Source organism: Micropterus salmoides, unplaced genomic scaffold, assembly GCF_014851395.1.
Source record: "Micropterus salmoides isolate LMB-PRFRI ecotype aquatic unplaced genomic scaffold, ASM1485139v1 Ms_hic_scaffold_3, whole genome shotgun sequence".
In the NCBI taxonomy this organism is placed as follows: domain Eukaryota; kingdom Metazoa; phylum Chordata; class Actinopteri; order Centrarchiformes; family Centrarchidae; genus Micropterus; species Micropterus salmoides.
This window is the reverse complement of record NW_024042261.1, coordinates 4,293,089-4,309,535: the sequence shown is the minus strand read 5'-3', so window position 1 is coordinate 4,309,535 and position 16,447 is coordinate 4,293,089. Positions and strand designations below refer to the sequence as shown.

The window sequence follows — 16,447 nt, the reverse complement described above, 5'->3', positions numbered from 1 at the left end:
ACGAGGACCTGCAACTTTGACATGTCATTTAACTATAACTAGTGGGGGTCTTCTGGCCTGGCCTGAGTGGCATTGCCTCCTAGGTGTGGGCGGACCTTCAGGTCTGGGCCCTAGGGGCCGTTCTGTCCCTGGACAGGGTCCTTGCCACTCCGGACCTGCTCTCTTGTGTGTGTGTGTGTGTGTGTGTGTGTGGGGGGGGGGGGGTTGTGCCAGCTCCGATAACCTGGTGATGCTTGGAGTACTCCTGATTGTGTGGGAACGGTGAGGTGGAGGGGCCCCGGCGAGGGTGGGAGATTGTTGGGCTCTGGTCCCAGTGGGGAGGACCATTCTAGCCTCCCTATGATCTCCTTAACCCCCCCGTCATGTCTCACATGGGGGGTAGGAGGGGCACGATGGGAGGCTCCACTACCTGACAGTTGTGGGGTGCCTGTGTCACAACTACCCTCCAATTTTAACTGCACCTTAGTTACCACACACCTTATCTTTACTCCACCATGCAACACTTCACAATCCATGACATACATCCAACACGAAACAATACATTTACAGAGGCAGGCAGAGGGGTTGAAGAAGTGGGGGGATTCTCGTTAGCCTCGTGTCCTGCCCCTGGAGCCCCGGGGCGTCAGGGGTGTTAGTGGGGTTGAGGGGGGGGCCTCTGGACCTAGGGGTCTGGGGACACGGGCTTCTGGCTTTTGCTCGTTTCTGGGCGGGTGGTGTGTTCCTGGGCCTGGGGGCCTGTTGTCTCCTCTCCTGGGCCCTCTTTGGCAGGGGAGGGGCTGCCACTGCTTCCCCCTGCCAGCTCTCTCACAGTGGGGGCATTCGAGAGTCTCTGGGGGTTCTTCCTCGGGGCAGAGCGCAGCTTCCCCCGGGACATGCGAGCTGGGATCCTTTGCAGTTTGGGGGGTTGTGGAGTGCTGCTCGGGTTGATCCAGTTGCAGTTCGGAGGGCTGCGGTGGAATTGTAGGGCGACTGTCGCTGCATCTTGATGCATTGTGGTTTTTTTGTTGTTTTTTCCCTTCCCTGGGCAGGGTCTCTGGATGGCTGCTGGGTGTTTAGTTTGTGCATTGGAGTCCGGGGGAGGCACTTCCTCGTTGGCTTGGAGGGACCAGTTTGCGTCCCTGGTTTGCTTCGTTGGCCTCAGATCCATGCTTCCCCATTTCTCTCTCGGCCAGCTGTTGGACCCCTCTGGATATTGAAGTATAAAGTTAGTTTTCGGGATGTGCAATGTGGGTGCGGGGCAGGGCTGTGCTCCGGTTTATTCTGGGTTTGTGCCTGGAGTTCTCGGCCCTTGACGAGTGGGTGGGTTGGAGGTGGCATGCAGCTGAGCTGGTTGATTTTGCCTCGTTGCTGGTTTGGATGGTGTTGCACGGCAGCCTGGGGCGTGCTGTGCATGGGGGATGTCGGGAGGGTTAGCAAGTCATGAATGCGTGTTTCTACATGCGGGTATGCTCCGGTAGAATGCGGTCCAGTTGATTGTTTTCTTCTTTGGTTTTTGTGGTGAGGCAGTGTTGTTGAGCTGCAGCAGGCCTTTTGGTGGGCAAACTATGCAACACCCATGACATGAGTGAAGGATCTGAGGCTCTGTTTCTTTTTTAATAGTCATATAGACATATAAACATGAGCCGAAAAAGTATCTAACACAGCTTCCTGCCGGACAAAGTTCTCTAGCTCCTCTTGTGTGCAATTTTAGTGTGAAATCTCAAAGTTGCAGGTCGTCGTTGTAGGCAGTCATATAGCATCAGATGCATTCAACAGCAGCATTTCCTCTGGGTCACTGTATCATAGATGGCATGTTTTAGAGCCAGATCGTGGTTGAAAATGGTTTCTCGTAGCTTTGACAACTTTTTGTTGAAAAAGTGATGGGAACGCAGGGGCTCAGATTAGGGGTTTGACATACACTTAGCTCAGGAAAAACGATACTGGGTTCACAAGAACAAGATGAGAAGAAGATTGTACACTGTTTTGATGAAATATTTAATGTGGAAATATATGAAATGCATTTCCTGCATTCTGGTAACATTTTCTGCCACCACCTATAACGAGGGCTTGAAGTGGAAAATATAGATGCTGGTACTTATGGCTGGGCAATGGAGCAAAAAATGTTTTGGTTATTCTCATGATAAATGTCAAATCATTATTTCTTTCAAGTTTAAAGGCAAAGTTTTGCTCCTGAGTACATGTTGCAGAAACCAGATGGTTAAATGTGGTTTTAAACTATTTTTAGGGTCAGAACAAACACTTGATGCCAAACTGTGGATCACTTAACAAATCAGGTAAAACATTCAAAACAATTATGAAGTAAAATCTTTTTTTTCAGACCCTTTCCTCAACAAAATAAATATCTTAATAGAAAAATTAAGTGCTGATTTGTTTGTGATTCAAATGAATTAAATCAAACATTTATTAAACATTTGTAATACTGTTACTGAGGAAAATTATATTGCTTTAATTATCATTTTTGGTTTATTGCCCAGCCCTACTGGTACTCCTAAAGCTGCACTCACACCGAAAGCGAATTTCATATTCTCCACGCTTTACTGGCGTGAGTTTGACCGCTGGACATTTTGAGTGTTCACGCACAACACGTTTTAAGCAAATAAACACAGCACATACTACTGCTATATGAAAGTAAACCTTTTGGTGCGATTTCTTTGCAATAAACGGATCAAACTGATGCCGAAATAACTACAATAGGATGCCGTTTTTTTAGACATATTCATGCTTTGTCAGGTCTGCCAGCAAGACAGCAGACAACTTTTAAAATGTTTGTTTTCTGAATGGAATTCGGATCGATCAGGGCTATGCTATGCTAACCTGTTCACAGTAAAGTACAACGACAGCTGGAATAAAGTTACAGACACATTTTCTGAACTCACCAGGTAGTTCAACTTCCTCGCTTTCTTTTCTCCCAAGTAATGTCCAGCTTTGACTGGTTTTGAAATAAATATGAAGTAGTCCAGCAGAACTCCGGTGCCATGAACCAGCGAATGAATTCGCGTCTCTGCATTGACTTTGTATGTAAGCCGCCCAAAACGCTGAATTCGCTTTCGGTGTGAATGCACCTTTATTCACATGGGGAGTGCAGTCGGTACTAGGGCTAAATTGTTTCTTTATAATTTCAGAGAATAGCATACTCTAAAGTAGGGCTGTCCAATTTGACAATATCTATCGTTTCAATATATAAAAATGAAATTAGGGCAGTAACTAACGACTGTTTTGTTAGTCAATTAATCTATCGATTATTGAAACGAATAATCGACTATTCATATTATGAATTACAAAATTAGACAATGCCTCTCGTTTAGCTATCAGCTTTTAAATTAAACCTGAGGTTGTTTTAGGCATGTGCTAATTAATAGTCAAGACAATAAAATAAATAAATACTGCTTTCATAAATACATCTTTTAATGAACGTTTCTACTGCAGCAAAAGAAAGTTCCACTAAAATCAAGTCCTGATCTGAGCAGCTTATCTGCTGTTTAGTGACGGAGCAGTTTACACGCCGGTACTGCAACACACTGGGACAAACTGACACTACATTAATATACAAAGAAAAGAATAACGTAAAGCATTACATTTAGAGGGGATCAATAATGATTTTGTAGTAGACAACTTTTCACAACATTTGTATAGTTTCCGCTAACTCAACAGCTCACAAAACTCTCTGGGGCGGAAACGTCGCCATGAGCGATACATCGTTTATGAAGTTAGGGCACATCTGGAATGTGAATGGGGCCGTTGTGTATCATAATTATGTGCTACTCTCAGCGCCATTAACAATCAATTAATTGACCAAGGGAAACTGTACAGAAAACGTTACAACTCATAACGTGAAGTAACATAGCTTTAACGTGAAGCTAGCTGGTTAACTAGCTTAGCGAGACGAGTCTTCACCATCATCCACAGAGCCACAAGGTTACACGCCTCCTCTTCAGATGCTCCGGTGTTTCCAGGAAAGCTCAGCTTTGCATACGCTGCAGTTCACAACCTTTTTGGTCGAGTCAAGAGTGAAATGCTCCCACACTTACTACCAACACTGATGATGATGTGTTGTTTTAGTAACTTTACTGTTCACATCACTTTACTCCCTTAAGCTGACGGTGTCGTTATTTTTTGGCATATCGCACAGCCCTACTATAAAGCTTATCACTAGTATAATATTAATTCCAGTTGTACAGCAGTTTCATTTCTGTGGGTTTTCATTTATTAAATCCTTGTGTAAGAAAAATGATCTACATGGTACTTACTCTAATTAACGACGAGTTCAACATTATAAAGGTTTGCTGTAGTGCATCAAACTTAATGTCCCGCCCCATCCAGGTTGTGATTGGTCGGTTCACGAAAAGTTACTGTGAAAGCAACTTTCTGCACACAGCTGCATGAAAGGCACCCAAGCTTCTACCTGCTCAGTCTCTGCCGACAGAGATTAGCAGACAGGTGAGAATGTTAGTGTGCGTGTGTGTGTGTGTGTGCGTGTGTGTGTGAGTGAGTGAGTGAGTGAGTGCACTCCGTGTATTTATTCTCATAGCTAGGCTAAATAAGTGATTATTACCAAAACTGTTTTTCACTTTGTTATGGCAAGCCTAGCAGACCCAAGTGCAGGACTAAGAAAGAAGGAGTTAGATAAAAGAGGAATATTTATTGGAATAGGATATTGGATATTGAGCAGGTGAAGAGCGAGGCAGAGTGAAAATAGATGCATGCCGAACCTGGTTGGTGGCTGATGTACAGAGCAGGGGGAACCGTAGCTGAGAGGCCAGAGTGAGAGACTCTGATCCGAGCAGGTCCAGAGCAGAATCTGAGAATAGTTTAGGGTCCAGGCGGAGAGCAGACGGGATGAGTGGAAGTATTTCCGGTAGCAGAACTAAATCTAACACGTTACTATGCATAATTCACTTTTAACTTTTATTATAGCGACTAAATGTTCTTCTTCTACAATCGGCCTAATATAATGATTTAAATGCGTTCATTATGTTGTTGTTTGTTTGTTTCCGGCCTACAGTTTACGGATTCATTTAAAAAATGTAGGAAATTTTACTGTTTTGATCTGTAATGAAATTAAGCAATTGTAAAATTAATAAACGCCATAACTTCCACACTACTGCTGTCATCACTCAGTTTAAAGTGTTCTCACACAGCTGAGGGCTTCATTTTGTTTTCCCGTTGATATGAACTGGAGCGTCATGTTCACTGCTGTCGGGTGAGGTCAGGTGTGCAAAAAAAAAGTCTCAATAATCGAATCTCAAAATTGAAATTTGAATGTGTACCCAACGGTCGAATATTCGGGTTCAGTCCTACTTAGCACGTAAACAAAAAAAAGCGTCTGTACACGTTGACCTTCTGAATGACACCTTAATTGACACAATAAAAACTTCAATGCCCTGTCCACGGCCTACAGTAGCCAATGAGTGTCCATGTATTCAGGAAGTTCCAGTCCCCTTTCTTTCGTATGCACCGACAGAGACACCGAGCCACCAACTGCACAGAGGAAGACTGGCGTTTCACACACACACATCATGCGATATATTATTATTATATTGTTGAAAACAAGAAACGCATAGCGCTGGATTTCTGACACAGCGCCGGAGAACTTTAAGCCCTGTAGATATATTAAAGAGGTGGTATTATGCTCATTTTCAGGTTCCAAATCTTATTTAGTGGTTGTACCAGAACAGGTTTACGTGGTTTCATTTTCAAAAAACACCATATTTTTTTGTGATACTGCACATTGCTGCAGCTCCTCTTTTCACCCTGTGTTTAAGGCTTCGTTTTAGCTATGGAGTGATACATCTTGTCTCTAAATGATCTTTGTTGGGAGTTGCACATGCACAGTTCCTAGTTAAGGACTACTAGCCAATCAGAAGCAGAGGCAGGTCAGCGAAAAGACGGTAAACAGCTTCGATTCAGCTGTAGGCTACATGTTGGCAATTTGGACTGAAGCGAGAGTTTCAGAGTGGTGAGTTATTAATCTGTAACAAAAGTATCTTCCATAAAGTTTTAACTGAGCTCTGTCTCTACTGACTGACTAGCTAGTGTTTGGAAGGGAGAGGAGAGGTGTGCTGCAGCTCACTGTTTTTCCACCGCTGTTTTTGAGGGCGTGTCGGATTAGTCTCTCAGCGAGCATTATGAAAGAGAATGTAAATGTAAATGCTCCGTACTTGTATAGCCTTTCTAGTCTTTTCGACCACTCAAAGCGCGTTTACATCTGCATTCACCAGTCACACACATTCATACACTGAGCCTAAGTGCTCAAACGGAAACTAACATTCACACACACTCATACACTGGCGGAATAGTATCTTGCCCAAGGCAACTTCGACACGCAACCAGGGGGAGCCAGGGATTGAACCGCCGACCTTCCGATTAACCTCCTGAGCCACAGCCGCCGCAAAGTAAAGGCTGGACTACAAACGAGCTGTTTTCAAGCGGTTCAGAGCAGAGCTTTCTGTGGGAGATGGGAACTCCCTTTGGGCTGGACTTTGGGCTTTTTCACTATGCAAACCTAGTACATGCACAAAAAAAAGAGGGAAAAAGCCAAAAACCATAATACCACCTCATTTAAATTGTATTTACTTAATTATTCAGTAAAACCATATGTTATTGTGACTTGGCCACTGACATAACATGTAAGCTAAAATGTAAGCCAAGACTGTAAACACTGTCACTGTTTCCGTACCACTGTCCATTATAAACCACATAATAAATCAAGTTTACAAAGGTGTTTTTCTGTCTGTGATTATGGAGCATCGCCAAAACTGCCCACCAGTAATAAGTACTTTGATAGCAGTACTGAAATAGATCTCAGTCATGACAGCAACAGTTAGTCAAATAATCACTTCCTCTTTAGTGGTTTTGCCTACAAAATAAAAGTGGGAGAGTGTTTTTTGCAGCAAGGCTTTCTGAACGACAATAAAAAGAGTTTGTAGCCTGCTTGGCACACTTCTCAAAGAGCTGGCAGAAAACGTGATTCCCCTAAATGTCCTCTCCCTGGAGATACTGGGGAAATGTAAATGCTCCGTACTTGTATAGCGCCTTTCTAGTCTTTTCGACCACTCAAAGCGCTTTTACACTACATCTGCATTCACCAGTCACACACATTCATACACTGAGCCTAAGCTCAAACAGAAACTAACATTCTCACACATTCACACTGGTGGAACAGCCACCAGAGGCAATTTGGGGTTCAGTATCTTACCCAAGACACTTCGACATGCAGCCTGGAGGAGCCGGGGATTGAACCGCCGACCTTCCGATTAATGGGCAACCCGCCACAGCTGTAGTTTGATGGATGCAGGTGAAATGCAACACTTGCAGCACATGCTGTATTGTGAGAGACAGTTGCTTCATAATAAATTTTTTGAAGAGGGAAATTTTTTTCCCCCTGACATGGGATCAAACACGCAACCTTCTAGGTGAGAGTCCTGCCCTTTACTGACTGAGCTAACATCATAACAAATGGTTTACACATTATGTCTTATATTCTCACCCACCATCTAATGGATTAAAACATTGCTCCGATGCAAAACTTATTTGCCAACACCTGCTGTATATTACTACATTTTGTGCTTTGAACATACATATTCAATGTAGTGATGAGCGTCTACACTGCCAGAATTCTACAAGAAGAACGAAGTGACAAAACGTGCTCTATAGTGCTGTTTGTCCGTTTTCAACTACTGTAGAAACATGATGGCGCAACATGGCAACGTTCATGGATAGAAGAAATGGCTCATTCTAATGTAATAAAAACATAATGGTTAATTATGTGAGGTCTTTTTACACCACTGAAAACATAGGCCTAGTTATGGATCTTCAGTGTTTCCCACAGAACAAGCAGCTATGTAGGTGCTAACCTCCACAACCCAGCTGTATTCTATTGTTAATATAGCTCCCCTTATTAGCTAGGCTGCTTACATGTTTGCTAATAACTTTTTTGAAGGTGGGTCTACACTGACAGCGTTGTGTTGAACAGATTTTTGCCGCGGTATTCCTGATACGAACCATTCAATTCACAGACGGGTCTGCTGTCAATGGGTTTACAAGAGAGACGGGGAGAGAGACTTGTTTAATGAAATGTATGGGGCTGATTGTTCTTATGTTGTATGTATGATGCTTTGGCAATATTGTTGTCACACTCACGCCAATAAAGCTAATTTGAATTGAATTGAGAGAGCATGGAGGTGCTGAGCAAATATGCACTGCACACAGCTCTGCAATCAGATACAATTTTACCGTTAAAAAAAAAATCAAATCGGAAATCAATATGTGGGTCAGCAATGATAATATGGTTGGCAAATAAATCAATGTCTGGGAAACACTTATTTTGCATTTCTGTCAGTAGAAATATTCCCCACTGGACCTTTAATATTCATTAGTAGTAGTACTCTAGCAGTAGTACTACTTATTTATCAAAACTTTAATAGGCTACATTTTGTACTTTTGTTCAAAGTACTATTTACAACAATAAAAGTTTCTTTTTAAACTGCATTATTGTTATGTCATGGTGTCTTGCTATGGTCTAAACATAGCAAATGTTAGGGATAATCTTTGTCTGTGATGTGTTAAAATAAGGGGGAAAAAAAAGTACCTGCCAAAATATCGGCATATCGGATTTTAAACATCCTCAAATATCAAAATCAGTATCAGAGTTATCGGTCAGGCACTAGGCCTACTACTACTAATTTTAACGAAGACCAACTTTAGGCTATGCATGCTTTGTTTTGATGCTTTTTAGTAATCAAATTAATAGACAGATTGTTTCAGCCCTAACAATAAATCCAATTTGGCAAAGGGGATGAAGTATCAAGGTGTTTTTTAAGGAGAAAGTAGATCCTTCATATCCATCCACGTGGAAGCATGTTGAAAGAAGGTGTCCAATACGTCTTCATGTACAGAAAAAAAATTGCTCAACCCAGGTCACTTCATGTATTGGATTACATCAGATGACCTGTGTACCTAATAATGCAGTAACTCTGTATATTATACAAACAATTTTAAAACATACATCAGCAGTTTCTAAACATTAAACAGTCTGCCACCTTCTTTATTTGAATAAATCTGATTTAGTGTACATTCACCCTTTTACAATCACTCCAACCTGAAACTAAACTGCTCTGGGGGAAGGATGGTGCCTTAGATCTGCAGAGGGATATATCCAAAATGAAAAAATGACAAGGACACTCAAGAACTGAAAAATGTGGTGCTCATGTAAATAAAGCAATGAAACAGCATTACCAATTTTTTTTTCTTCCAAAAACTGTGTACAGAGGACAATCAAAAGTCTGCAGCAGGTGGCAGGCATTGTCCGATTGGTCATGGCAGATCTCAAATGGGACAGGACGCTGGAACACTGGAACCAGCAACTTTACAACAGGTCAGCCCAGAGACGTGGCAACTGGGACAGCCTTGTTATTTTCTGCAATCACCACTGGGCAGGGTTAAAGACCTGACCCACGGCTTTTCAGGTTCAGCCAAGCATCCCAGCACCGTCAGCCAGTAGGGGGGCCGTGGTCTGAGGGGGCCGTGATCCCAGGAGCTGCTTTTTCCCCCCATTGTGTTTTTCTATGCGATGACACAAATCCGAGCACTGATGCACTTACTCATTCACCATCATTTAAAGCCCCCCCCCAAGTGTATTTTGACATTTCTATGATATTTCATATTTTTCTGAGTCATTTCCTTACAATGTTGATTACCCACATAGTGGGTGGTGTCATATGACTATAGTAATTCCATTAATCATACGTCATTCTCCAAGCTTGCGCAGGCGCACTGTCATGCCTCGTTAAGAAACTGTCACACCGTCACGCCTCATTAAGTCAAAGCATCAAACCGTTAACATCGTTGTGAGCTAGCTAACCAATTTATCATGTAATTTACTTATTACTTACAGTAGGTATGTCTCTCTGTGTCTGATTGTTGGTTTGTCTTTCTAGTTTAGTGAGCTAAGTTAACTAAGTTGTAGTTAGCTAGCATAGTTATTTCAGAAAGTTAGCTAACAGAGGGTCTTATGTTATTTTTTAGTTTCCTCCTCTTGGTTTAGTGTGCTGTTCATTTTCATTATGGCATTTGTGCGTGCGGTGTTGGAGGACAGATGACAGAAAACGCGTCGCACTTTCACCTGCAGTCTCCAACATGTATTTTACCGACGGCCGTTTTACCAATACATCGGCGGAGGCACCCCCCACACCCTCGCTGTAAAGTAAGCGCACTATAAAACAGGACCATCGACTGTATGATTGATAATAGCTGATACGTGCACATTAGTTTCTATCATGGGTAAGTAACAGCTACTCCTGCCAGACAGTACTGTACAGTAAAGTGTACTAAACTTTACAGTGTAGAGAGCATATCATTAGTGAACACTCCAGCGGTCAGTTTTTGGTTGTCATGGTAATGTATTATGTCTGACTATTAACCATACCCCCATTCTCTGTTTGAGAAAGAACGTTCACCAAAAACGGCAGTTAAAACTGACTGGAGGGGGCTTTAATAGTGATGCCGTTATATAGCCTACTGCCTTTCAACGGTCTCTATACAAACCTCAAAGACAACAGATCGGACTAAAAACTACATCTGATTTGCTAGATTTCTTGTAGTTTCTTAGAAGTAAAATGAGGTCAAAAAAACCCATCACAACTCAAAAATCTTGTTTCAATCTAGCCAGGAGTTTAGACACAAACAGCAACATTTGTGGGGCAGTCCCTATTGTACTGTAGGCTGACAGCAACTCCAACCCCTTCAGACCCCATAATAACATCACCAAGAGAACAAGAACAAGTCAAGTTCGTGAGATTCTTCATCACAAGGACAAGTGGACACTGAATAACAATTCTCATACACACCAAAAGGTATTCTAGCCACACCTGCCATTAAGTAGTAGTAGCAGTTAGGCCCCATCCACAGAGTTTTGAAACAAAAATGATCTCCGTCCACACCAGCGTTTTAGAGTTGATCTCCATCTACATTAAAACAACTGAAAATGCACATCCAGTGGCTGTTCACGTACACTGGGCATGCGTGTGCTGGTGTAAACATGAAGTAGATGTAAATAATAAGTAATGCAGATGAAGAATCAGACCAGATTTTTTTTTTTGCATGGACCAATAACGAGCTGGCAACAAAAGTGATATAATTAAATATTCATACAAACCATCAAATTAAGAATAGACAACAAGAAAGTTGCAACAATAATGTCACAGTCAATCCTGAAAGATTTACAGGAAATAGTCACAAAATTGGAACACATCAAATGTTGGTATTTCAACACAGCAACTTAAGCCACTTTCAGTTTTCTCAAAATCAAAGAGCCTTTTCAGCCACTCCTTACTTACACCATCTCCTGATCAAAAGCTGCTCAAACTGCAGATGTGATTGGTGCATCACCAAGCATTATTTCAATTAGGGATGGGTATCGCTACTCTGTAACTTTATGGTATTAACTGAAGCAGAATCGAAACGCCTCCAGTCAAGCCAGTAATTGATTTGATACTTTTTGTAACCACATCGCAGCAAACAAATTACAATTTGTATGGTTTTGCTTGCAGCCAAACATGCAAGCAACACACCGAAAGAAAGAAAAGCACAAAAGAAAGAAAAACATGCCTTTTCCATTGTGATTTTCCATGCATGATTTTAACAGCCGCTCACCTTCGGCTGCGGTCTCAGGCATGTTCGTCACTGTTGCAAGTTTATCACCACAAACTTGGCTTTCCATTGGTTTCATCTTCTGGTGTCATTTAATACTTCTTTGTACATTTTTATTTATTTATTATGATTATTTATTTTATATCACTTGTCACTGATCAATCACTGCTTTCCATCACATCAATTAAACGCTTTTGTGACGCAGCAGCAATCAGCTGATTTTACTCACTGAGCCTCTGGCTGCAGCTGCTTCAGGTGTAGTTGGTTTGATTGGCAACCTCCCTTTTTGTGAATTTGTGAGTCTTTAGTGTAGTTTAGTGACTTGTTTAAACAGACTCCTTACTCGTTTTATACGTGTTACTGTCATTTTTGGAGGAGGTTTGTGACTCACCTCTAAAGGAAAAAGCACTCGCTAGTTAACAAAATAATTTTCCGTTCAACACACGTATCTAAAAATTACCTTAATTTGTTTCCCATAACTTATTTGGTCACAAAACAATTTCTCTCCCCCTCTCTCATTCAAATAAATTTTCAAGCTTTCCCTGCATAATACTACCCGTGAGATTGAAATAATTAGAATGAGAAGCAATCTGATACACTTGCCATTACTTTTATTCAAGTTATTTAAAACAAGAATAAAGTAAAATAGATGACTTTGCTAGTCCATAACAACAATATAAACAACAATAGGCTACCAATCAACTACTCTAACTTCAACAGGTGGCATTTTATGCAAGGTATTGAATGAAGTACTCTATTGGTATCTGTATCACTTTAAGGGTACTAGTTTTGGTACCGGTATCATAAATGGTTTAACAATACCCAACCCTAATCTCAACACTAATAGTCAGCCATTTCTAAAACCTGGTGTCAGGTCCTATCAAAACCATAAGACTGTGTACCAAACAACTTTAAAGATTTCCATTCATCCATCAATTATCTGTCTGCTTATCCCTGCAGGGTGCCCAGGAGCAAATCCCAGCTGACACTGGGCGAGAAGCAGGGTATACACCTACGACCAACCCAGAGTCACCTGCCTGGATGTTTTTGGACTGTGCAAAGAAATCCACAGGGACATCATGCAAGCTCCACACAGGAAGGGCCAGCCGGCCAGGGAGTTCCGACCCAGGACTTCATTGCTGTGAGGCAAGTCTCAGTTCCTGGGCTTTTCTCACACAGCATTAACGTTACCTGCACACCCATGGTGCCATAACGTTTAATGTAATATTTAACTTTATGTACTTGGCCTACAGAATGTGTGTCAAACTAACGAGTGCCTTTCCACGATTGAGAAAAGTTTTTTCCTTTAAAACAAAAGGGCACATTCCACTTTAAAGTTCCAAGTGTCCATGGTGGCTGTCTTAGAAAATTGTCGGGTCATTGGTAAACTGAAGGTTTACATCATTTACGTTTTTGTCTGCAGTCCGTGGCTCCAAATTTGTGGTAAAAGACAAAAGTTTGGATACTTACGTGTGGTTTAATCGGTGCTGTCCGCGTGCTAAGTAGCCATCGACTTAACGTTCCAGTGTTAACGTTAGCTAACGTCTCGACTGGTGTCTAGTGGACGTGAACGTTATTAAAAACCCTTCGATCGCTTTGCCTTTTCAACACAATGCCAATAAATCACTGCCTACCAAGTATCGGTTTCTGTATTGTGGCGAGGATTGCTGTGGCGCTGACGAGAAAAGTACCCTGGTTAGCTAACCCGTTAGTCGATTAGCTTAGCATACCTATATCCAATAGCTGGACCTACTAGCAAAGTTGCTAGCGCGCGCGCATCAACAGCAGTGGTACCAGATATTAGCTTCAATGTGATTTAGTGCGAACTGAGATAAAGCTCACAGTTTGGAGTGGAGTCATTTCACCCACACTAAGAGGCGGCCTCGGAGAGTTTCTGTGGCCCAGGCACAGCCGGAGGTCTCGGGTTCGATAAAGCTGGTTAGCAGTTTGCTACAGCGGAGCAAGCTAGCAGGCTAACGCTAACACCTTTGTTTTGCTTGGCTAACTGTAATTCATTTCATAAAGTGATATAAAAATAACGTTATTTTAGCAACATTTCGAAAACATGTAGTTTCTCAGGCTACTGATGTACTGTGGCACTTACTTGGAATAAAAACGTACTCCAGCTCGGTTCCATTGCAACACTGGCTAATATCTGCAGGAAACCTACAACCAATCTACAACAAAGCAGCTAAACATGGCAGTTCCAACTTCCTGCAACCCCCAGGGCTGAACCAAGTCCACTGGACTTCTCAAATAATCTGGTTTAAAATATTTCCAGCTCCAATACAAACCCATTCAAAGAGAGACTGCTGTATATATGTAAAATATTAAGTTTCACTATTAACACATAGTGGTCTTGCAATGCAGAAAAATCTAATTAATGACACTAGCCTGTTTTCATAAACATAATGAATTACAGATATAAAAGGTCATACACCAATATAATCTCAATGTTCACTAAAATATGGTACTCATTTTTGTTTTAATAAATAATATAATATCTAACACACTTTCCACTTAGTGATGAAAGAAACAAATGAAAAAACAAAGAAATATAGGTTTCATCTTCAAACCTGCAAAAGAGCAGGTTTCATGTTTGTTTATGAAAAATTATAAAATTAACTTATAAACTATCTCTCAATACCAAGAAATTGCTTGACATAAAGCTCTACTTTACATTCCTCATGTAAATTTTTGATTTATTTTTGATTGAAGTGTATGAAAGGTGTTAGTATGTGCCTTCCCTTGCTTAGCCCATTAATATTGGTCATGTCAGACAGGGATTTGACCGGAGCATAAGCACACATATATGGGAGTCATTCTATAAAACGGGTGCCATTTGGTTCTGCAACGTTTGATGAGATGCATAAATTACAAAAAATATCCCAAAGTGTGTTTCCAAAGCTTAAAGCTATTAATTCAAGTGTTCTTATTAGCATGATACAATAAAAATACTATTCCTAAAGAATAACATACTATTTTTAATAGTTTTTCATTAGTACATGGCCAATTTCACATGTCCGTACTGACCAACAAGACATTTGCATCTACAATATTGCCAAATAATTTAAATATTTTTTTAAAACCATGATTGTTTTCAGGATTATATTTGTGTCCCTGTTTACATATGACATAAATAGATTTTTTTTTAAACATTATTTTTAGTAAATATTTTATTATTTTTGTGCCTTGTTCTCTCAGTTTGACCCAGTCACACTAATTTGTTTTGTCCATAAAAAATGTACTGTTGCTTTAATTGACATCACAAAGAGGAAGTGACATCATTTGAGCTTTTAGAGCTGCCTAGAACAAAGACAGGCATGTACTGACATTGATTTACATTGTTTATTTGTTAATTTTTTATGTTAGACAAAAAAAATAATTCTTCCTTTTTCACGATATTCTAATTTTCTGAGATGCACATAAGATTATAGTATAGATAATTGCTCTCTTACAACAGCTGCTGTGAGGGAGGAGGCCTCTTTGCATTATATTAGGCCAAATGTACCGATCTCTTAGTAAGTCTGTATTATCAGCAGGCGTTCACAATAACAGCAACTTTGTTTTTTTAATGTAAGTTCTCGATTACATTTCCAGTTTTAATGTACAGTATTCCCTCCCCTTGTTTTTAAAGTTTTCAAAAAGTTAAAATAATTTTTTTTAACCATTGTTAATGTTAATGTATTATTGGCTTTTGTATTAATAAAACCTATTTTTGATATCAAAACATCAGTGGACTTTATATATATATATATATATATATATATATCTTTATGTCATTAAGAGAGAGAACATGGCGCCACTCAGGGCAGCCGTGGTATTTTGATGCTCTCTGTGTGTTTTGTTTACGTTTGTTAACTTTTGCATTCTGCTGTGATACTCGGAGCCCTTTCACCAGGAAAGAGCTCATAAACATCAGGGGAACAACGCCAGTGGATTTAATTCCGACTTTTCTTGTGTCATCAGTGGAATTACTGGACATTCTGGTCAAGGCTTCACTTTCCGCTGTTCATGCGGCGAGACGCCGGAGGAGGGGAACGAGGTCCGGTACGATGGTGCGACTACGCCGAAGAGGACAATGCACACCTCTACCGGGAATATTTCTCTCCAACGTGCGCTCACTGTGCAATAAAATGGACGAACTTTGGCTTTGACTTTTATTCATCTTCTGTTCTGTGCTTCACCGAGACGTGGCTGTCTGGATCAATACCGGACTCCGTGCTGCAGCTGCTGGCTTCCAGGTCTACAGAGCGGACCGCGACATGGAACACTCTGGCAAAACAAGGAGGTGTCTGTTTTTACAGACACCTCCACAGTGGCTGGTGTAACGATGTGACAGTGATTCAGCAACACTGTTCTCATGACCTGGAATATTTATTGATACATTGTAAGCCATTCTACTCCCCCCATGAGTTTGCTAGCTACTTTCTGCTCGGTGTTTACATCGCACCGCAGGCCAACGTGCAGGAGGTACAGCGCACGCTGGCCGATCAGATACTGTGGGTAGAGCGGACATTCCTGGTCTCCTTAGTTATTGTTCTTGGTGACTTTAACAAAGGAAACCTCAGCCATGAACTCCCCAAATACAGACAGTTTATAAAGTGTCCAACGAGAGAGGGGAACACTTTGGATCACTGCTACACCACAGTTAGCAGTGCCTATCATGCCGTGACACGTGCTTCACTGGGACACTCTGATCACGCCATGGTTCAGTTGATTCCTACATACAGACAAAAACTAAAAATCTGTAAACCTGTAGTGAGGACATCAAAGCAGTGGACCAGTGAAGCTGTTGAGG

The 16,447-nt window shown here is 41.3% G+C and overlaps 1 protein-coding gene across 3 annotated transcripts in view; it reads right to left on the bottom strand.

The window, feature by feature from the left end:
- vezf1b (vascular endothelial zinc finger 1b) overlaps window positions 1-13,878 on the bottom strand; it is a 28,756-nt gene extending 14,878 nt beyond the window's left edge. For all 3 annotated transcript variants that reach the window (XM_038692227.1, XM_038692228.1, XM_038692229.1), the window contains exon 1: window positions 13,751-13,878. In XM_038692227.1, the coding sequence (XP_038548155.1) occupies window positions 13,751-13,783 (33 nt within the window). In that variant the 5' untranslated portion in view covers window positions 13,784-13,878. The remainder of the gene's footprint in view (window positions 1-13,750) is intronic.
- Window positions 13,879-16,447: the final 2,569 nt, after the last annotated feature.